Source organism: Oncorhynchus kisutch, linkage group LG10, assembly GCF_002021735.2.
Source record: "Oncorhynchus kisutch isolate 150728-3 linkage group LG10, Okis_V2, whole genome shotgun sequence".
Lineage (NCBI taxonomy): Eukaryota > Metazoa > Chordata > Actinopteri > Salmoniformes > Salmonidae > Oncorhynchus > Oncorhynchus kisutch.
The window spans coordinates 65,013,650-65,036,304 of NC_034183.2; the positions used below are offsets into that span (position 1 = coordinate 65,013,650).

The 22,655-nt window shown below is 43.9% G+C and overlaps 3 protein-coding genes and 1 long non-coding RNA gene across 10 annotated transcripts in view; 2 read left to right on the forward strand and 2 right to left on the reverse strand.

Annotated features, from left to right (window-relative positions):
• The window catches only part of LOC109898701 (solute carrier family 25 member 39), a 38,529-nt gene extending 36,239 nt beyond the window's left edge, over positions 1–2,290 (reverse strand). The window contains exon 1 of one of the 5 annotated variants that reach the window (XM_031834728.1): positions 947–1,092. The gene's annotated coding sequence lies outside the window, so the exon portion shown is untranslated. Of the gene's footprint in view, positions 1–946 lie in introns of all 5 variants that reach the window. The other 4 variants (XM_020493796.2, XM_031834727.1, XM_020493798.2 and 1 more) reach the window with 4 other exon arrangements.
• The window catches only part of LOC109898709 (progranulin-like), a 47,138-nt gene extending 33,992 nt beyond the window's left edge, over positions 1–13,146 (forward strand). The window contains exons 1-19 of one of the 2 annotated variants that reach the window (XM_031834720.1): positions 2,378–2,506; positions 3,528–3,668; positions 3,940–4,077; positions 4,594–4,722; positions 4,892–4,976; positions 5,065–5,171; positions 5,397–5,547; positions 5,809–5,900; positions 6,040–6,282; positions 6,699–6,909; positions 7,030–7,121; positions 7,261–7,503; positions 7,912–8,122; positions 8,243–8,334; positions 8,474–8,716; positions 9,090–9,419; positions 10,613–10,855; positions 11,125–11,370; positions 11,594–13,146. In XM_031834720.1, the coding sequence (XP_031690580.1) occupies positions 3,528–3,668; positions 3,940–4,077; positions 4,594–4,722; positions 4,892–4,976; positions 5,065–5,171; positions 5,397–5,547; positions 5,809–5,900; positions 6,040–6,282; positions 6,699–6,909; positions 7,030–7,121; positions 7,261–7,503; positions 7,912–8,122; positions 8,243–8,334; positions 8,474–8,716; positions 9,090–9,419; positions 10,613–10,855; positions 11,125–11,370; positions 11,594–11,737 (3,141 nt within the window). In that variant the 5' untranslated portion in view covers positions 2,378–2,506 and the 3' untranslated portion in view covers positions 11,738–13,146. Of the gene's footprint in view, positions 1–2,377; positions 2,507–3,527; positions 3,669–3,939; positions 4,078–4,593; positions 4,723–4,891; positions 4,977–5,064; positions 5,172–5,396; positions 5,548–5,808; positions 5,901–6,039; positions 6,283–6,698; positions 6,910–7,029; positions 7,122–7,260; positions 7,504–7,911; positions 8,123–8,242; positions 8,335–8,473; positions 8,717–9,089; positions 9,420–10,612; positions 10,856–11,124; positions 11,371–11,593 lie in introns of those variants that run through there. The other variant, XM_031834721.1, reaches the window with a different exon arrangement.
• Positions 13,147–14,593: 1,447 nt separating this feature from the next.
• Positions 14,594–15,455, reverse strand: LOC116375917 (uncharacterized). Its single transcript, XR_004211334.1, has 2 exons — positions 14,901–15,455; positions 14,594–14,804 (listed from the first exon to the last, which is right to left on the reverse strand). It is a non-coding gene; the product is annotated as an uncharacterized LOC116375917 (long non-coding RNA).
• On the forward strand, positions 15,079–20,616 carry LOC109897402 (RUN domain-containing protein 1). Of its 2 annotated transcripts, XM_031834722.1 has the most exons (6): positions 15,491–16,097; positions 16,912–16,920; positions 17,093–17,251; positions 17,369–17,567; positions 17,701–17,796; positions 17,885–20,616. In XM_031834722.1, exons 1-6 carry the CDS (start codon positions 15,705–15,707, stop codon positions 18,745–18,747), a joined length of 1,719 nt encoding a protein of 572 aa, XP_031690582.1. In that variant the 5' UTR covers positions 15,491–15,704; the 3' UTR covers positions 18,748–20,616. The 2 variants fall into 2 exon arrangements, with proteins under 2 accessions (XP_031690583.1, XP_031690582.1); XM_031834723.1 differs by lacking the exon at positions 16,912–16,920 and having other exon boundaries at positions 15,079–16,097.
• The last annotated feature ends 2,039 nt before the right edge of the window (positions 20,617–22,655 follow it).

Genomic DNA, 22,655 nt, shown 5'->3' on the forward strand with positions numbered 1-22,655 from the left:
CAGACTCTCTCCAATACAACCCAACATTGCAGAATTATGTGCATCCTTTCAAGCACAACCTTCTCATTAACCTGTGATGAGTTAGTCACAAATAAGGTTTTATATGTAAGATGGTTAAATAAAGAGATATATATTATTATTTGTGCTCTGGTCCTATAAGAGCTCTTTGTCACTTCCCACAAGCCGGGTTGTGACAAAAACTCACACTCATTCTTATGTTTAATAAATCTATCGTATAATGTGTGTGTGGCAGTCTTACAATGATGGCAAAAAACAACATTGTAGAGTGCACTGACCCTGGTGCTAGAGGGGGTACAGCTGGAGGTTGAATGTTTGAAGGGGACGGGACTATAAAAAGTTTGGGAACCACTGTGCTAGTTCAATCTCTCACTCACAGAGAAATGGCTAATTTAGTCTTTACATTTCCACCCTGTTGGGATTATGCACATAACAGATTGGAAAATGCACCTCAAAAAATGTAAGTGCCTGAGTTTGATCAACATGTTTTTCTGAAAGCTAAGTAACTGTAATATTGCACTGTACTGCATCTCATGTTTGCACTACACCCACATCTACAAAGATACATCTCCACCCAGTCAGCAAATCTGACTTTGTAGCCTTGTTGGCGTGGTGATATAATGATGATGAAGGACTAACACACGGACATGTTGTCGTGCTAAAAAAACGGAAAAAAAAACTAAAACATGTTGTCGTGCTCCTTTCTCAATTATAAAACGCTCACAAAACATTTGTTGTGGTAGCTAACGTTACATGAGCGACCATGCATGTACAGTAGAGTAGCTAATCTAATGGCAAAACAGGAACACATGACAGCCCTCCCCAATTCAAGATGCTTGATAGCTAAGGCTAGCTAGCTAACAGACACTAGCTAGCTGACTAAATATCGCAAAACAGAAGATAAAACATGTCAAAGCTTGATACTCACCTCTAGTCTATAGCGTAGCTATAACGGGTATCTATCTGCGTTGTGAATTTGATGGGATTTCATGGCATGTTGCCTGTTTCCCTAAGTGTTGAATGGACATGCTGTCCACAACCGTGAGCTGCTGTTAGCTAACTTGACAAAGCTATCGAGCTAAGAACAAGTAAACCGACCCCTGATTCGTCTGCCGTGACAAGACACGCCTTCCATTAGTCTGACCACGGTTCTTGCTTGGTTATTCTTCTTCTTCCCTTGCAAAAATAAATTTAACTATATTTTAAGACATTTAAATACTCTACCAACAAAAAAGCTGTTTGAATTATAAATGTGCGTCCTCCCCTCCCTGACTTGCCTCTTTACTTGAAATAAATGCCTCCCCTTCGTATCTCTATTACACTGTTCCTGCCATCTCTGCACCATCACTGTCCATATCAGGCGTGTTGCCTCTGCCTTTCTCATTGAAACTACAACATCCCCACTACTAAGTGCTTGTTTAGCCAGTACATCAACTGCCTCGTTCCCCTCCACCCCCACATGGGCTGGGACCCAAGTAAATCTTATCTGTATACCCATCTGTCTAATCTTGCCATGGGTTTGTAGACCCTCATTAAACATGGCCTTGTCTGCTACGTGACCTAAAGGACTGGAGACTCATCAACACTGCACATGAATCAGAGCAAATAACTACTCTGTCTGGCTTGACTTCCTCCACCCACTGCAAGGCCAACAGTATGGCTATCAACGCTGCTTTATATATAGCCAGATAATCTGTAATACGTTTCCTGACTGCCACCCCACATTCCTGCACCGCAAACGCTGACCCAGTACGTCCTGAACCATATGTGTAAACGGCCATATAATCCTGATACACAGTATCCAGACATCTCTTAAACAAATCAGATGGATCAACACCCTCCCTATCTTTCTGTAGTCTGATCAGCACTTCTAGATCAACTACTGGAGGCCGGAGTAGCCATTGTGGATTTACAGGAATAGCTACCGTCAGACTGAGCTCCCTTCATTACAGTCCCATCTCCTTCGCCTGGCTATTGCCCACCTGAAGCTTGTGTTCTGTCTTCGCTCATGTTCCCAGCATGCCTGTAAAATCCCTTTGCAGGATGCGACACCCCATGTCCCTGTAGGTTGACCCAATAATGAATTGCCAACTGCTGTCTCCTAATCTACAATGTCATATCCCCAATCTACACCTGTAGCGCAGCCACTGGTGAGGTCCGAAACGCCCCACTACATTATCTTGCCCTTGCTTGTTTCTCCTCCATCCTATCTGTTATTATTGGTTTGTCCCAATGACAGTATTTATATTTGTCCTTTGAACTACTGCACCTTCTAGCGGAGAAGCTTTTCTAGTACCTGTCAGTGGCGCGTGTGTGGTAGATTGACACCTAATGTAAACCATTCAGAATGTCGAATAGCTAGGAAGACATTTAGGGGCGTGAACATATTTCCTGCACTTGATATTTTGTTGTTGAGAAACTTCAGCGCGTTCAGGAGTCGGCTACATTGTCAAGGAGCGCTGACACCTGTAAAGTCACTGAAATAGAGGTAAGGTCAACTTTTTAAAATGTAGATAGTGGCAAGATCTCAATGACAAATATATGAAATTCTAAACTTCTCAAGTGAAATTGTACCAAATGTTCTACTTCAAATTAAATTGCATATATTGTTTATGCTATCCTTGTCATTGCTTTTAAATTATTGTCATTGTTCATTGTCTTTTGTGATAACAATTACAAATAATTTAATATGGACCTAGGTGGGTGGGTCCATCTTTTAAAATTCTAAATGCACTTTCTGACCAACATGGTTGAGTGTGTGCCAATAGAAAAAGAAGCATGATGATATGTCAGGGTCCACAGTTCTTCTGGAACTGTTAAAGACCATTTTCGTCTCCTTTTGAAACCACCTTGTCACAAAATACAGTAAGTGAACAGTACTGATTGTCAGGTGAATATTGTCTGTGGTTAATACACCTGTGTTCCCTATTGCTCTTGATACCACAATGAAGGAAAGTATCTCTTATGGGAGGCACTTGGCTCAGATTAAGGGGAATTTTTCTTTCATAAAAACAGGTAAACTGAAAGTAGAAATGCTGTATGCTGCATCATTTTTGTGTCTAGTAGCCTAAACAACACTGAAGCAATGGTAGACTGCTTTAATGATCTCCCATGTGAAGCTCAGCACTTAGTAACAGTATAATCATATCCCCTTTTCTGCATCATAGATTCATTATTTAAATGTGGTTGCATATGAGGATGGCTTTGTCATGGTAAGAATGTGGAACTGTTAACTTTCTGAAGCTCACCCCATGGAACATAAAAGAGGAAGTGAACCTATGGAAATAGCTTGGGGAATTTTGATATACTTTAGTAGGCTACAGCACTACCTAGTTAAGAGGAATGTGAGAGTGCTGTCTAGATTTAGTTCTGATGACTTCATTGTTGAGAATTTATGCATTTCTGTACAAAAGAGCTTTCTAACATTTGTCAGTTATTGATTGTACAATAAATGCATATAATATATAGTTTGTGTTACACGTTATTTCCATCTCTCTCTTTCTCTCCAGATGCAGAGGTATCTGGTGCTCTGTATGGCCCTGCTGGCCCAGGTCTCTGCTGATGACTGCCCAGGCGGAGAGGTGTGTGAGGAGGGCAACACCTGCTGCAAGGGCCCCTCCGATGGCTATGAATGTTGCCCAGTGTATCAGGTATGTATGGGGTGGTGCCTGCAGAGCTTAGCCCTTAGCTTTATTTGCAGCCTGAACCCGAGTTCCCGAACCCTTGTACACTGAATTATATCTATTAGAAGTGTACAAACCAAATAGGTAGACTATGGTGTCATTGTCTCTTACCCTGAAATAGATACCTCTTTAATTGCACCCTTGTGCTAGCATTCTCTCGTAGTATCTGTTTGGTCTGTAAGATGTGAGATTCTAACACACTTTGTTAATCAAACTACTCTCTTACCATTTATCTCAGGCTGAGTGCTGTGAGGATCATATCCACTGCTGCCCTGAGGGAACACTCTGCGTTGTGAATGAGTCCATGTGTGTGAATGGAACTGTCTCCCTACCATGGGTGGAGAGAATCTCTGCTAAACAGTCCATATATCCTAAAGTAAGAATGTCAGTGAATCCAGGAAGAAAGTTTAGATGACCATTAACAACGTTGAAATGCACTGTAACAATGACACCAGTTGACTTTCATGGCAATATGTGTCCCTGTTTTCAATCATTCACATTGTTGAGGAAAACTCGTTGGAGGAATCAGGCAGAACTCATTTATCAGCAATAAGAGTTTATTCAAGCAACTGCAGGGACGATCACTACACAAAGAACTGCTTTCAGGCTGAACTAGAATTCAGCCTGGTTACGCCTTTAGTGGCCTAGAGATAAGGAGCCAAAAACAAATCAACCCTTTGTGAGGTGTGTGAAGAGGGTACTGAAAATTAACAGTGAAAAGTACATACAGTACTATTCAACTCAAGCATTTACATAGCATTAGACTGTAACAAAACCATTTCTCCCCAACAACGTAATTAACCTAGATGAACGGAAGGAAATCAAAAATACTATGATCAATCATATTTTTTGTCATTGAAAAAGTCAAATGTATTTTTTTCTACCCCTCTAGTCTTTCAGAATGATCAGTGCATATGCCGGGGATGAGGATGATAACATCTGCCCTGACAAGTCCCACTGCCCTGAAGAGTTCTCCTGTCTGAAGGCCACTACAGGCTATGGTTGCTGTCCTGTTGCTCATGTAATAACCTAACCACTGCTGCAATCTAGCCTTTTGCGCCAGATTCATACTGTTATACCGTTCACATAAACATGCATTGGTGTCAATGGAAAAACTGGAGTTCTGTGCACAAAAATCAAGTTAGGATGCAGGCCTGAGTTAATAGTAAATGTATCTAATGTACACACAGGCTGTGCCTTGCTCTGATGGGAAACATTGCTGTCCTGAAGGCCACCAGTGCAGCACAGACTGCAGCTCCTGCATCAAACAGACAGGTTAGACTCTTGTGGAGTCACATGTTGCCATCTTATGCTTCTGTTGCAACATCATCACTAACCCCTCTGCCTTCTTCCACCCCGGTAGAGCCTGTTGTTGCAGTGATGTGCAGTGACAGAGAATCTGAGTGCCCAGTGGGAACCACATGCTGTGAGACTCCAGATGGGAGTTGGGGGTGCTGCCCCATGTCCAAGGTACAGGGGGGCTATATGGAGGGGGCTAGGGGGTTATTATCATGGATTTGCGAGTCAGGAATAATATCGGTCCTTTGAATGTGTGACATGTACACTCTCCAGTGTCTGTAATCACTCAATGGAGAGATGTCTAATCAAGGATTTGCATGGCCTATGTGCTAACCCTTTGTTTATATAAGGTCATCTCATGAGGTGATTCTCTGTGTGTCTATGTGCACTGACCAGGCCGTGTGCTGTGAGGATAAGATTCACTGTTGTCCTGAGGGCAGCACCTGTGACATCAAGCAATCCAAGTGTATATCCACTACCAACAAGGAAATGCCCATGTGGGCTAAGTTCCCTGCTCGCAAGAGGGCAGAGTGGGAAAACCAGAATGGTAGGTTTCACCTCCCCCAAAAAAAGGCATATTTTCCTGATCTATTTTTGTACCAATCACTGTCTGGATGTTAATGTGTATATGATTATTTTGCTGTACGTGCTTTCAGAAGTTGCCCAAGTGACGACACCTATTCCAGTCACTACCACCTCAGCCAATAGGAGTCCTGCTTCTCTTTGGGAGAACAATACAATAGTGTTGTAGAATATTTTGTTAGCTCGTCCAGTTGTGTTGATCACTAACACCCTGCTGTCTCTCCAGACGTTCCCTGTGATGAGACAACGGCCTGTTTGGATGGAACCACATGTTGTAAAACACAGGAAGGAGGATGGGCATGCTGTCCTCTGCCACAGGTATACTATGCCTCATACTGTAGGGGCCCATTCACTCTCTTAGCTAATCAATTTCTTCAAGATAGATCAACCTGATTGCATGTCTTTTGCTTCTCCTGTGACAGCTTCCCCTTTTAGTTTGGGTTCTTCTCTCTTCCAGGCAGTTTGCTGCAGTGACTTCGTCCACTGCTGCCCACATGGTAAGAAGTGCAACCTGGCTGCCCAGACGTGTGACGACCCCTCAGGCTCCCCCTCTGAACCCTGGCTGAAGAAGGTTCCTGCTGTGCCTCGGGAGGGTAAATTGCCAGGAGATGTTACCTGTGACCCCACCCACGTGTGTCCCGACAACACCACCTGCTGCAAGACAGTGTCAGAAGGCTGGGCCTGCTGCCCCTTGCCTGAGGTAGGGACAGAGAGATGTGGCTACTACTGCTGTGGATAGGCAAATTCATGAATGGCCTCTTAACTTGACTGCTCTGCGATGCGGTGAGAGATTCTGTATGACTAAGAAAGAGGCACTTGGTCTTTACGACATCCCAACATCACATCCTCATTCTTTACTCCTGTCAGCTTGCTGCTGCTTGTGATCTTAACCTTTCTTCTGCCTTGTTAAGGGGTTTTGGAGCTTGAACCAATTGTTGTTTTTATAGTATTGGAAAGTAGAACTGGGAAACTGGGTAATATAGAGAGTCACAACTTTTCTCTAACTTGCATCATCTCTTCTGCTACCAGCAATACCTCTACATAATTCCTATAAAGGCTTGTGAGTCTTAAATGTCAGAAAATGTTTGTTGTGTGTCTATCCCTTCCTCCCTCCAGGCTGTTTGCTGTGAGGACCATGAGCACTGCTGTCCCCATGGCACCACCTGTGACCTGGCTGGCCTCACCTGTGATGGTCCCTCAGGGTCGGAGCCCATAGTGGGGAAGGTGCCAGCTCTCACAACCCTGGCTTCTGATCATGAAGAGGCAGCCACAGACCAGCAAGGGGTGCAGATGGATGACATGGAGCTGCCTACAGAGGATGACAAAGGTGATGAAGATGAGGAGGGGCCCAGGACACAGTATGACGCCCACACCACCTGCTGCTTTATTAAATATTTTGTTAGCTCGTCCAGTTGTGTTGATCGCTAACACCCTGCTGTCTCTCCAGACGTTCCCTGTGATGAGTCAACGGCCTGTTTGGATGGAACCACATGTTGTAAAACACAGGAAGGAGGATGGGCATGCTGTCCTCTGCCACAGGTATACTATGCCTCATACTGTAGGGGCCCATTCACTCTCTTAGCTAATCAATTTCTTCAAGCTAGATCAACCTGATTGCATGTCTTTTGCTTCTCCTGTGACAGCTTCCCCTTTTAGTTTGGGTTCTTCTCTCTTCCAGGCAGTTTGCTGCAGTGACTTCGTCCACTGCTGCCCACATGGTAAGAAGTGCAACCTGGCTGCCCAGACGTGTGACGACCCCTCAGGCTCCCCCTCTGAACCCTGGCTGAAGAAGGTTCCTGCCGTGCCTCGGGAGGGTAAATTGCCAGGAGATGTTACCTGTGACCCCACCCACGTGTGTCCCGACAACACCACCTGCTGCAAGACAGTGTCAGAAGGCTGGGCCTGCTGCCCCTTGCCTGAGGTAGGGACAGAGAGATGTGGCTACTACTGCTGTGGATAGGCAAATTCATGAATGGCCTCTTAACTTGACTGCTCTGCGATGCGGTGAGAGATTCTGTATGACTAAGAAAGAGGCACTTGGTCTTTACGACATCCCAACATCACATCCTCATTCTTTACTCCTGTCAGCTTGCTGCTGCTTGTGATCTTAACCTTTCTTCTGCCTTGTTTTGGAGCTTGAACCAATTGTTGTTTTTATAGTATTGGAAAGTAGAACTGGGAAACTGGGTAATATAGAGAGTCACAACTTTTCTCTAACTTGCATCATCTCTTCTGCTACCAGCAATACCTCTACATAATTCCTATAAAGGCTTGTGAGTCTTAAATGTCAGAAAATGTTTGTTGTGTGTCTATCCCTTCCTCCCTCCAGGCTGTTTGCTGTGAGGACCATGAGCACTGCTGTCCCCATGGCACCACCTGTGACCTGGCTGGCCTCACCTGTGATGGTCCCTCAGGGTCGGAGCCCATAGTGGGGAAGGTGCCAGCTCTCACAACCCTGGCATCTGATCATGAAGAGGCAGCCACAGACCAGCAAGGGGTGCAGATGGATGACATGGAGCTGCCTACAGAGGATGACAAAGGTGATGAAGATGAGGAGGGGCCCAGGACACAGTATGACGCCCACACCACCTGCTGCTTTATTAAATATTTTGTTAGCTCGTCCAGTTGTGTTGATCGCTAACACCCTGCTGTCTCTCCAGACGTTCCCTGTGATGAGTCAACGGCCTGTTTGGATGGAACCACATGTTGTAAAACACAGGAAGGAGGATGGGCATGCTGTCCTCTGCCACAGGTATACTATGCCTCATACTGTAGGGGCCCATTCACTCTCTTAGCTAATCAATTTCTTCAAGATAGATCAACCTGATTGCATGTCTTTTGCTTCTCCTGTGACAGCTTCCCCTTTTAGTTTGGGTTCTTCTCTCTTCCAGGCAGTTTGCTGCAGTGACTTCGTCCACTGCTGCCCACATGGTAAGAAGTGCAACCTGGCTGCCCAGACGTGTGACGACCCCTCAGGCTCCCCCTCTGAACCCTGGCTGAAGAAGGTTCCTGCCGTGCCTCGGGAGGGTAAATTGCCAGGAGATGTTACCTGTGACCCCACCCACGTGTGTCCCGACAACACCACCTGCTGCAAGACAGTGTCAGAAGGCTGGGCCTGCTGCCCCTTGCCTGAGGTAGGGACAGAGAGATGTGGCTACTACTGCTGTGGATAGGCAAATTAGTGAATGGCCTCTTAACTTGACTGCTCTGCGATGCGGTGAGAGATTCTGTATGACTAACAAAGAGGCACTTGGTTTTGGTCTTTACGACATCCCAGTATCACATCCTCATTCTTTACTCCTGTCAGCTTACTGCTGCTTGTGATCTTAACCTTTCTTCTGCCTTGTTAAGTGGTTTTGGAGCTTGAACCAATTGTTGTTTTTATAGTATTGAAAAGTAGAACTGGGTAAATGGGTAATATAGGGAGTCACAACTTTTCTCAATACTTCTACATCATTTCTATAAAGGCTTGTTGTGTGTCCTTTCCCTTCCTTTCCCTTCCTTAAGGCTGTTTGCTGTGAGGACCATGAGCACTGTTGCCCCCATGGCAGCACCTGTGACCTGGCTACCCTCACCTGTGATGGTCCCTCAGGGCCAGAGCCAATGGTGGTGAAGGTGTCCACCCTCACAACCCAGGCACCTGATCATGAGGAGGCACCCGCAGACCACCAGGGGGTGCAGATGGATGACATGGAGCTGCCTACAGAGGATGATGACAGTGAGGAAGACGAGGAGTTGCACAGGACACAGTGTGACGCCCACACCAGCTGCCCAAAGGCCGCCACCTGCTGCTTTATGAAGTCCACCCAGAAATGGGGCTGCTGCCCACTGCCACAGGTGAGTGTTACAGTAATGGTTAGTGCTGAGCAATTGGTGCTTTTGAGATCTGTTCGTTTTCGGTTCGATTATTTAAAAAATAATAACGGATTTCGGTTTCGACAATTTGGGTTGAATGCTGTAACAGCACAGAATAAAACAATAAAAGTCCCATGGTGGAAGTGACTGGCCATTACTGCTCATCACATTGCTTTACTTTAATAAAATATTAGGTTTTGTGTGTATTACATTTGTTTTAATTTATAACTTTGTTATTTCATTCCAATTCATCATTTCATCTCTATAGAGCGGCTTCCTATGCTGTCTGACAAAATAACTATTTTGTAGTTCTTCAACATAAATAAGGCATACTTTTATGACTGCTGAATACCAACTATCAATCACTTTGATCATGTATTTTCAGGTAGAGATACCTGGTGAAGCAACAGCTGCTCCAAAGACAGTACACTATGAAGATAGGCAGAAAGTGCTTCTACAATAGAAATATCCAATCATGTCATGGCGACATTGGCTATCTAAGCTCATGTGCAGAAACGCCATTGGGTCTAACGGGCATCACGTGCCGAACTGCGCATGTTCATGCCACCAAATCAAAGGCACTTCTTCAATATAGTAATTTTTTATTAAAATTAAAACGTGTAAGATTGTCACTTTCATGAGGTTGGAGTAATAACTTGTTCAACTACTTAAGACGTTGGATCAAATCTAGGTTGTACCTTTAGATTTGAGGAAAAAAAATGTAAGGACACTTTTTTTTACTTGTCCCACTGACTTTTCAAACCCCAGCCTGGTCTGCTTCTCAAGCCTCTCTATATCCCTTCTGTAGCAGGCATAAAAGAAACACAGACCGGACAAGTCGATGCGCAATGGTTTATAGTCATTGTAGTTAATTACAATGTTTTATGCACTAAACTATGTAGAATATTGGCCTGTTGGAAACAACTCCCTACAACATCTCACAGTTCAGGCTGGATCTGATTTATCTCTAAAGAAACTGCAACGTGGGCATTGAGCTCATTAAAAAAAACTGAACGAAAAGGAATTAAAATAATTGAACTAACATCGGTCAATTAGTTGCTTGATAACCAAAATGTTGGTTAATCACTCAGCACTATTAATGGTGTTCCCATTAAGGAAGGATTTTAGGGAATGAAAGCCCTTTCCCTCACTACTCGCTGTTCCCTCTTCCCCAGGCAGTGTGCTGTGCTGATGGAGAGCACTGCTGTCCCAAAGACTACATATGTGATATGAGCAAGACTTCCTGCTCTAAGGGTGGAGTGGTGATCCCATGGTACAACAAGCTGGCAGCTGAGCCAGATGACAGTGCCCTCACTGCCCCCCTCTCTGTGAAGTGTGACACCCAGAACAGATGCCCTGAAGGCTCCAGCTGCTGCCAACTTTCCACAGGACAGTGGGGCTGCTGCCCCCTGCGCAAGGTGTGTGTGAGCGAGGGTGTGTGTTGGTATGCACATGCGTATAGAGAACCCTAGAAACAGTTTTGCTCTGCTATCTCACATGGGGAAACTTTCATGTCTGTACCACATCTGGCTGTGATTGGGAGTCCCATAGGGCAGCGCACAATTGGCCCAGCATTTGTCCAGGTTTGGCCAGGGTAGGCTGTCATTGTATATAAGAATTTGTTCTTTACTGACTTGCCTAGTTAAATTAAATAAAAATAATTTCTCTGTCTTGTCTCCCTGTATAGGCTGTGTGCTGTGCAGATGAGGAGCACTGCTGTCCACAGGGCTACAGCTGTAACATGGGCTCAGGGACTTGCCAAAAGCGAATGTTTCTTCAGTTCCAGACGGTACCCCTAACTCGGGTGTCTGCGCCTGAGCCCCCGACCCCACAGGAGAAGGAAATCCACTGTGGGGGGCCGTTTGTCTGCAATAATGAGGAGACATGCTGCAAGGTCTCCGCCACTACATGGGCCTGCTGTCCCGTTCCAAATGTATGATATACACCTCCGCCCTCTCACCACAGACACCACAAACGCTTCTAGAAATGTCATACTAATGTTAGTGGAGTTCAAGACTAAGGCATCTACTCTCCTTCTATTGAATAGTCAAATTCCTATATGGTTTCTCTCATTGCTTCCTCGATCTCTTTTTTTTACTCTCCCTTCCACCTAACCCTGTCCTCCTCCACCTGTCCTCCTCCACCTGTCCTCCTAGGCGGTGTGCTGCAGTGACATGAAGCACTGCTGCACTACAGGCTACACCTGTGGTGAGGGAGGGTCCTGCACCCAGTCCACTGGCTTCAAATGGGACCACTGGCAGGTGTTCTTCTCCAACAAGAAGAGAGCCCTGCGTGTGTGACAACATTGGGCTAGACCCATCACTCCAACCGTTGGTAGGCCCACACTCCACCACTAGACGCATTGCACTAATGAAGGGACGCAGGAGCTTAATATCACTGTTACAGTATATCAAATTGTGTTTTTTACAGAGGACAAATTGTGTGTGTGTATATATATATATAGGAAAGGGAAGTGAAAATAAGTAACATTTTGCGCCATTGGTAGGTGCTTGGAATGTTATTACATTTACTTCAAGAGATACCCATGCTTGCTCATAAACAGAAACTATCAAGGATTTGAAATCACTCCAAAAATTAGATGCCAATGTTGAACAATCTTTTAGGGTTGTGGCTCAGGGAAGGATTGGAATGTGATAAAACTAGTTGTAAGATACTATCAAGATTGACACAGAGGAGCATATAAATGACAAGAACTTAGTACTGTTTTACAATGTTTGTTACCTTTTAAACAGGAAAAGTGTTGTGTTTTTTAGTTGATCATGTGAAGTGCATTGTGCCTCATAGTTTCAGGTATACTTTTGAAATGCCATATGTAGGCCATCATTGTAAATAAGAATTTGTTCTTAACTGATTTGTCTAGTTAAATAAAGGTTCAATAAAATAAATATGCCACCCTGTGGCTGAACTGATACTGTCTACTTGGGAAAACTTGAAATAAATATATATATATATAAATAAATAAAGGTTAAAAATATATATATAACTAGGAAAGTCAGTTAAAAACAAATTCTTATTTTCAATGACGGCCTAGGAACAGTGGGTTTACTGCCTTGTCCAGGGGCAGAACGAGAGATTTTTACCTTGTCAACTCAGGGATTCGGTCTTGCAACCTTTCGGTTACTAGTCCAACGCTTTAGCCACTAAGCTACCTGCCGCCCCACATACCCTCCAACGCTCTAACCACTAGGCTACCTGCCACCCATATGCCCTCCAACGCTCTAACCACTAGGCTACCTGCCGCCCCACATACCCTCCAACGCTCTAGCCACTAAGCTACCTGCCGCCCCACATACCCTCCAACGCTCTAACCACTAGGCTACCTGCCACCCATATGCCCTCCAACGCTCTAACCACTAGGCTACCTGCCACCCCACATACCCTCCAACGCTCTAGCCACTAAGCTACCTGCCGCCCCACATACCCTCCAACGCTCTAGCCACTAGGCTACCTGCCGCCCCACATACCCTCCAACGCTCTAACCACTAGGCTACCTGCCGCCCCATATGCCCTCCGTCTTGTTGCTACCACGTTTTAAGTAAGAGATGGATTATCCCACTTCCTTGTGTTTTAGAAATGATGCCATTTTAAATAGTCCGTAATGATTCTGGCTGTTGCTACCAAAGGGAATTAATTTGCTGTAAAATGTGATTAAAAAAATAAAAGTAATTGCCAAACTAATTGTACACTATGCATGTGTTGGGTTCTGATCAGTGTTCACTCAAATCTGTGCCCAGGATGTAACTATAGTAGGCCTTGCAAGTAAAAAGGTAAAAACTCAAGAGGGGATAAAGGTGAGTACTGAGTGGACTATAGTTGGAGAAAAACCACATTCAACGTCTGATATGTTTTATGGCGGACTACACCCCAAAAGGTGTATTGGCGCCACCTACTCGATGGTTGGAAACCAATCAAATATGAATAAATCCATACGTAATAATGATACTAACTTAATCCACCCTAATAAAAAATAGTATATAGACAAAACAAAATCCAACTTTGTATTTTAGGTACCCATATCTCCCTTAGGTTCTAGGACCTGAGACGGTGGTACGGCTTGGGGAAATATTCCTTAACTCCTTTGCTGTGAAATCTTTCTGCCCCAGGAACCGCTCCGCCGCAATCACTATGATTTCCAACTTCCTGAACCTTCTCCCCACCTTGGCAGTGCCAATAATTACCATAGCTATAAAAGCCACAAAGTTCACCTTCTTAACCTTTAAAATGTCAGGATCCTGCTGGTGAAAGGCAACTCCTGCAGCTTAGGCCTATCCACTACCTTGGATTCTTCTGGAGCACCATTCAAACCTTTTCATAGCTGCTGCATATGAAATACTCTGTGCAACCCTGACTAAGCCACCTCATTCTCTTACACCCTTGTGGGCCATTCGGAAGACGTGGCTTCATTGTTCCCACCGCAATTGCAACATGTCACATATTCATCACTTTTATAAACATATGGTCCCTTCCACTTGGACATCTCAGCTTCTCCCTTCTGCAAACACTTGCTACATGACCAAAATCTTCACAATGATCACACTGCATTGGTCTTGGGATAAATGCTCTGACTGCATTTGAGTAGGGAGACACCACATCAAAAGAACAAATAGACTTCATTTTTTCACCATTCATCACATGATTCATCCAACGTGCTTCAATTACTCCAGGAATATTTTTCATCTCTTCAAAATCAACTTCCCACGAGACGCCTGCGGCGGCCTGATGTACCCCCCTTGAGGGGTGCCCTGTTCCGAAGAGACACACAAGACACTTTAAACTTGTTTTATTTTATTTCACCTTTATTTGACCAGGTAGGCTAGCTGAGAACAAGTTCTCATTTACAACTGCGACCTGGTCAAGAATAAAGCTAAGCAGTTTGACACATACAACAACAGAGTTACACATGGAATAAACAAACATACAGTCAATAATACAGTAGAACAAGTCTATATGCAGTGTGTGCAATTGAGGTGAGATAAGGGAGGTAAAGGCAATAAATAGGCCATGGTGGCGAAGTAATTACAATATACAAATTAAACACGGGAGTGATTGATGTGCAGAAGATAAATGTGCAAGTAGAGATACCCGGGTGCAAAGGAGCAAGATAAATAAATGCAGTATGGGCTAGTGTAAGCATGAGTATTTAGCTGAGCATGTTATAACCAGGCCTTTAGCTATAACACATTAACCTCTGCATATTAACTGTAGCTGTCTACTACACATTGCTCAACAGGAAGCATCACACAATTGAACTTACACGAATGTGCTGATGTCTCAACTCACAGCACATAGACAGGAACTGGCTCGACCACAAAGCCTTAAATCAGCAGTATCGGCCAAAGCCTGACCCTGTGAAAACAGGAGCACGCATACATTAAGACACATAGACTCATTGCACACATAAGCTGCATAAGATAAACTTATCTAGGACACACACACACACACCTTGGACTCAGGAAAACAACAAGGACATTAAGCAACGGCTGAAGCATGGGCTGCAGGAGCCAATCAGCAGAGGCTACGCCTGGACCTGATCCAACCAGAGAACCAGGACTTCAAGACTCAACCTACTTTCTGTGCTGTATAAAACATGTAAACAAACTGTATTAGCTCTCTCTCTTCTAGCTCACTCGGAGTTACTAGAAAGAGCCCGTGCACGCTGTACCAGATATCTTTACTCTGAATAAACTGTCGCTTGTCATACAATCTACCGCTTTGTCCGAATCTATCCTTGACCGGCTCACTCTCCTGCACATCTCAATTATCAACACTAGCAATTTAGAAAATCGATTAAGGCACGTTCCTTCTGATGAGCCCGCCTCTCGTGATCCTCACAACCTTCACTTTACCCAGTACTCTCTCCACCAGTTTGGTTAACTCAAATGGTTTCTTCAAGATTGGTACTCTACTCAACCACCGGATTAAACACCAACAAACCATACTCCTACTATTCTCGTCAGTGTGCCCCACTGGGAAGTTATGCTACGGATAGGTTAAAATGGCATATTGCTGTTTCTTGCAGGCAGTTCATATGCACACTAGATCAGTGCTTTTACGATGACGTGGCACTGTTTATGACGTTTGGAAGCCCGCCTCTCCCTTTGACGTATGAATCTTTCAAGATGGCGATGCACCTGCTTCATCGGTGGTAAAAAAAACGGTGTACATAAACGATAAAACAAAGCGTCGTTTCCAGTTGACAATAACTTTAATATCGGAGGACAACGTTGTCTTTATTACCTTTCAAACATGTCGACAGAGGAACTGTCAACTTCGGACAGCGAAGCTGCCTTTGCTGGGGCAGGCGAGCGATGGGCGCCCGTCGGCGCTGTAGCCAGTCCGGAGGATGAGAGCGGGAAGGGAAACGCGGTCGAGCCGAGGAGGAAAGGCTCAGCTGCGTCTGGTGAGACGGAGATGGCCGCAAGATTGAGGAAATTGGAGGACGAACAGGGCCTGCTGAATTCCTCGCTCCTCGCGTTGACATCTCATTTTGCACAAGTGCAGTTCCGCTTGAAGCAGATAGTTCACGCTCCGACTGATGAGAAGGAGAGGATGCTGGTAGAACTCGAGGAGTTTGCCTTCAAAGGCTGTCCTCACGTTGTGGGATGCAGGCCACAGGATACTCAACAGCTCGAAAACGCGGTAAGTAGTCCATCTAGCCCACGGCTGGTCAGACTTGGTAGATCTAAGAATGTAAACAATGGTTCCTCTTCAGTAAGTGAAAAAATGATGTCAACACAAACACTCAATTGCTTGAGGTTGTGTGATTATGCAAGCTATAAGCTATCCATTATGTGTAGAAAAATAGGTTATGTTAGTCCCCCACAAAACAGACCACAGACCGGCGTCAGTACACAGTGTTCCACCAGTAATAGCTGGTGAGGGGATGGGAGTGAGTGTGGTGGTCACATTAGTTGCTGCCCGTAGGCTGGTCATCATTCAGTGTCAGTAGGATAGCTGTGAGGATGACCACTGGACACACAGACTCAGACACACCCTGGGATGCAACACTCGGAAACATGCGATCGTACACACACAGGCAGTAGCAGCCACCGTCTTGTCAAACATCTCACAGGAAATGAAATTATCCTGCGGCTACCTGGCTTTTGATTAAGGCTTTGGTTTGCATCAAAACATCAAGGCTGTGCTCTCTGTTCTGTTCCCTGAGATCTGTTATCTCCAGAGGAAGATAGAAAATGGTGGTTTCTCATCAACACAATAAGTGACTCACAGGCTCAGTTAACATGCTTCCAGAAGATCATTATCACTATTATTACAGAGATCAGACCTGACCTCTGTAATCATAGCTTCTGTATGCACAACTAAACCAAACCCCATTGTTTACTCCATGCAACTCTCCATTTACCTTCATCATAAGGCCTGCTTATGTAATACTGTCTTTGATTAAAGGTTTTCTTTTTCTGATTTCCTCTGTGTCTACATGCTTTACTTGTAGGAGGACCTGGTGAGTATGGCTACAGCTCTCTGTTCCTTTCCAGCATGTGTTTAGTCTGTCTTTAGTAAACATGCACGATGAATAAGGGCTGTGTATAGACCCTCCCCATCACTCCCTGTCCCCTTTGTACACCCCAGTCCTCCACTGAAAGTGTATTCTGTGTTCTCTCTTCTCCACACAGAGTGAGAGGGAGAAGAGGGAACGTCTGGAGGTCCAGAGGGAGAAGCAGAAGGAGCTCATCGTCCAGCTGAAGACCCAGTTGGATGACCTGGAGCGCTATGCCTACCAGGAGGGCAGCTACGACTCCCTGCCCCAGTCTGTGGTCATGGAGAGACAGAAGGTAGGGCTCCGTTCATGTACCAGAAGTCTCCTAACAGTCTATTCAATACAATGTTGTTTCCTCCCCATGTGTAATGTCCTGGTAATACTCATGACGGTTCCACTCTTCCACTGCCAGGTAATCATTGACGAGTTGATCAAGAAGCTGGATGTGAACTTCAATGAGGACATAGGGAACCTGACGCCTGAGGAGCTAAGACAGAGAGTGGACGCTGCCATCGCTCAAATAGTCAACCCAGCCAGGGTCAAGGAGCAGCTGGTGGACCAGCTCAAGACCCAGATCAGGGACCTAGAGATGTTCATCAACTTCATCCAGGGTAGGTGGCAGTGGGCCTGGGATGCCATGTTGGCTGTGGTTAGGTGTCTTGGAAGCTCAGTAATACACACTTTGTTACCGAAATATTCCACCAATATTCTGACTTACTACTGTATTTTCCCTTTACCCAACAGATGAGGTAGGGAACCCTCTTCTGTCTGATGGTGAACCCAGCCAGCAGCCAAGGACAGCAGGGCCCAACACCAGAGCCCCTGGAGGGAGGAAGAAAAGTCAGTTATCACCCAGCATTATTATCATAGGCTCTACAACATCACTCACAATACATCTGTTCTAACGATTCTCTTCTCCTGCCCATAGTGGACCCAGAGCAGGCCCAGAAGATGAGGCAGACAGGCTTGCAGCTGATCCAGCGGGCCCTGGCTGTGCTGCAGATCTTTGCAGTGAGCCAGTTTGGCTGTGCGGCTGGCCACGTTCCCCAGAGCATGTGGTCGCAGGGGGAAGTGGGCCAGGACTACGGCCCTCTGCTGCAGCGTCTGGAGGGGGCTGTAGACCGGGTTCGAGTGCAGGCCTCATGCAGACAGCCCTCAGTAGATCACGTGGTCAGCTACAACAGCAGCTTGGCCCTGGGGTCCCGTGATGAGCTCACTGCCTCAGTGAGGAAGGAGCTGGCCATGGCTCTGAGAGACCTGCTAGCCCACGGTCTCTACTCCCCCTCCCAGGGCATGAGCCTGGTGCTGGCCCCCATCTCCTGCCTGCTGCCCTACAGACCTGGCCCATCGACCATCCACCCCTGGGAGCTCTTTGTCAAGTACTACCACTCCAAAAATGGCAAGGCCTTCGTGGAGTCGCCTGCCCGCCAACTCTCGCAGTCCTTCAGCCTACCTGTTGCGGGCAATCCAGTCACTGTCACACCCAAACAGTCTCTGCTCTGGGCCATTCACTCAGTGTTGCTGGAGCACGATCGCTACAAGCGAGGAGCAGACTCAGAGTTCAAGGCTCTGGTATGCATGGCTCTGAATGAGCAGAGGCTAGTGTCATGGCTTAACCTGCTGTGCAAGTCAGGGGCCTTGGTGCACCCGCACTACCAGCACTGGAGCTACATGGCCCAGACAGGCTTCGAGGGAGCCCTGCGCATCCTGGGACGTATCAGCCACCTCAAGTTTAACCTGCCGGTGGACCTGGCTGTGAGGCAGCTCAAGAACATCAAGGATGCCTTCTGAGAAGGGATTGTCGAGAGACACCCAAAACCATGCTTTCAGCTCACGTGGTTACCAGGCCTGATTTAAGGGTAAAAAATAATACAATCAACTGGCCTTTGAGGACCGGGGGAGGCATGGTTTGGGTCTTCCTCAAGTGCTGAAATTATAATTGGCATAAAATAATTGTGCTAATGTTGCTTTATCCGTTTAACTTTAAATGTATCTTGGGTCGTTGGGTCAAAATATTTTTGTTAGCATCCTGTCTAAAACATGGCATGAATTCCGTGCAAAGCTGTTCAACAAAAATCAAGTGTGCAATGTTGAGATGCATTATATAGCAAATCTGATTTTTATATAGCAAAACTGTAACTAACATTTTATTTATTCATGCCTCCCATAACCACACAAAGGGATCTTAATGACTTGTTACATTGCATTATATGGAGCTTGTTGCCTCCCCTTAGGAAACACTTCCTTTATGTGATGTTGTTTGACTTGTCCCTATGGAGATGAGATACAGTAGCTCAGACCTATGCAGATAATATCGTGAGGTTGGCCTTTTATAGTAATTCACTACTGTATAATGATTACCTATAGAATGGGTGATCATCAATGTGACCAAATGTATAGTCATTCCCTCCCCATACTCTAGTATGGGCAAAAACAGACCAGTATCCTGCACTGTCACTAAACTGTACATTTTGTGTTCTCTACGGAAGAGAATAATATGGGTTTACTACAGTTCACATTCACAGAGCATTGCTCTCTGTCTGTGGTTACGCAAAGCTCCACTGTTGTGTTCACAGAAGACGCGCACTATTCAATGCACTCAGGTCAAATGAACATGGCAACAGTGTATGCTCTCACCAATGAATGTACAAGAGAGGTCAAAATTCTAAAGATGTCACAAGTGTTCTGAAAATCAAAATAATCCCTCATGCAGCATGTAGTGTCTCTCCGTTGAGAAATAAGCAGAACCTGCCTAACGTGTCTTAAAGAAGGTGGATAACGTAGAGACCCTGTATTAACTGCTGCTTTACTGGTCCAAATGGAAGTGATTCAAAAAATTACAAAAATATATACGATTGAACTATTTAGCTTATATGTAATTATATATTTAATCGTCCAATATTTAAGATGATTGTGGGATGTGATTGTTTTCTCTTTCTATTCGTTTTTTGAATGGTGAATGAAAACCACTTGAAGTGAAATCTTCCTATTACATGTGAATCACATGGGGTGTATCCTGAAAAGCTGAATGTACAAACCATAGATACTGTTCATTTCCACATGAGTGAAAACTGTTATCATCCTTGGTATGGTTTTTCCAACCCTCATATTAAGGTGTTACATACTTGGTTATTGGTTAAGTGCTGCTCCCAGAATTTCTGTTCTATTCTCTTATGGTCTATGGTATTGTATTGAGATCTATTTTGTTGTATAGTAAATTGCAAATGCCTCAGCCGGACCACTACCAGACTATGCTTGGATCTGGTCTGTGCTTTACTGGTGTGCATCTACATGTAGTGTATGGGAGGACAGGTTGTCCTACATCGAAAGGGATACTTTGGTTTGCATACTTCTGATGTGCTAGTGTGAATATCAATACCCCCTTCATTTAGCCTGCATTGTTACTTATCACTTTTCAAATGCTCAAATGTGCTCATGTCAAAACTACTGTTAACGCAAACATAGACACACACACATCACAATACTACTACTAAGCAATGTACATTTCTCTATGAAATATGAGACTTAGTTACTGTCTCTGATTTGTTTTTGCTTTTCTGTGTATACCTTACTGGTCAGATTGAGAAAAAGTTATACAGCTGTTTGTTGTTTTTGTTCAATAACTATGAATGTGAGCAAATAAACTATTTCAAAAACCTATTTCAGCCCATGCACAATTTGTATCCATTCATTGCTTTCAACACACTTGTTGTCAATGCACATTAATAAGTCATATAAAATACAGGGGTAATAATGATGCCTGACACTTTTGTCTTTAGTCAGGTTGCAGGCCTTCACTTTGCATAGCAGCATCAGAGGACACTGGCAACTGTGCCATCAACTGAATAGGACACCTTGATTGCCACATGTCACAGAGAAACTCAATATAGGGCTGACTCTAGGTTGCCTTTTATAAGCGTGACATAAATGGCTCCTGAGTGGCGCAGCGGTCTAAGGCACTGCATTTCTGTGCTAGAGGCATCACTGCAGACCCTGGTTCAAACCTGGGCTATATCACAATTGGCTGTGATTGGGAGTCCCACAATTGGCCCAGGGTTGTCCGGGTTAGGATAGGCCGTCATTGTAAATAAGAATTTGTCCTTAACTGACTTTTAAAAATATATATGATGTTCCAAAATAAATTAACTGTTCCAGGACCAGTTCTGAGCATTTTTTATTATTTTTATTAAACATAATACAAAAATCAGCTTACATTGCTACATCAAACATGTCAAACAAAACAAAACACAGGTAGATATTAACAAGAAAATACTCGAACATACAAAAAATATCAAGAAAATAATACAAAAAATAAACAATTTTAGTGCAATTGTATTCACCCTGAAAAAATCTTATAATGATTCAGGAAGATGTTATTCACTAGGGTTAATGTTTTAATAAGATAATTAAATTCAATCAGAAAAATGTGTAATTTTGGTATAGAATTTTGGAATTTGGCAACAAGAATTTTAAAAAATGAACAATCATTTCAGTGGTCTTGTTATCATTGCAATAGTAACATATATCTTTCATGTCAAAAACATGGGTAGTGTTCATAATGGTAAATAAGTATTTTGCAAGGTTTTCTGACACAAATTTACATTCAAAGAACAAGCGAGAGATTCTCACTTGTTCTTTGAATGTAAATTTGTGTCAGAAAACGCAGATATCATCAATAGGAACACATTTGGATATCCTAGAATTACATGGATATATCTTATGTAAAATTTTGAAGTGCACTTCCTTAACTTTGTTTGGTATACAGTATTTGTAAGGCCTTAACCATGCATTTTTCCAGACAGTGTCAGAAAAATGTTCCTCTCGGTGTAAGTTGGTTTTGTGAATGAAGAATTTGTCTTATATATTTATTACAACAAGATCTCTCAAGTAAGCCCACACCTTCCAATCTGAGTTCTGGATAAACTTTGTGATCATTCCCAAAGCTATGATGAGTTTTCATTAGTGTAGTTAGACCACTGGGAACGGCTTTGATCACAGAAATAAACTCTCTGAAAGGTACTGGAAACTCATTCAATGTTATAAATTGTTCATATGTGAGAATATTACACTTGTTGTCGAAAACATGAAGAACAAAGTCAATATTCCTCTCATGCCAGCTGGGGTAGAACAATGACTTATTCCTTACAGTTATGTCTGAATTATTCCACAAAAGAGCTTTATGAGGGGAACAATTGTGCAGGAAACATATTTTCCAGGTCATTAAAGCTTGTTGGTGAAACCTAGCCAATTTAGCAGGTAATCTTTCAGGAATATAATTACATTTCAGTAAAAATTTAAGACCTCCCAATTTATTAAACACATTATTTGGAATGAAATACCATATTGAATCAGTATTGATCAAACATTTTTTTCAACCAGTTTATTTTGAAAGTGTTATTTATGTCAACAAAATCCAACACTTCTAGGCCGCCTTCAGCTCTTTTGTTAGAAAGGACAGATCTTTTTCCGTTTGTGAGACTTATTTTTCCAGATGAAGAAAGGTCTTATTGATCTCTTTACGAGTAGCTGAATTTACACATAACGATAATGAGGGGTACACAAAATGAGACAGTCCCTCTGCCTTGGACAGAAGTACACTCCCAAGTATAGAAAGATCTCTTTGTAACCAATTATTAAATATATTTTTAGTTCTCTTAATTTTAGTAGAGAAATTCAAATGTTGTCTGACTAAGTTGTTT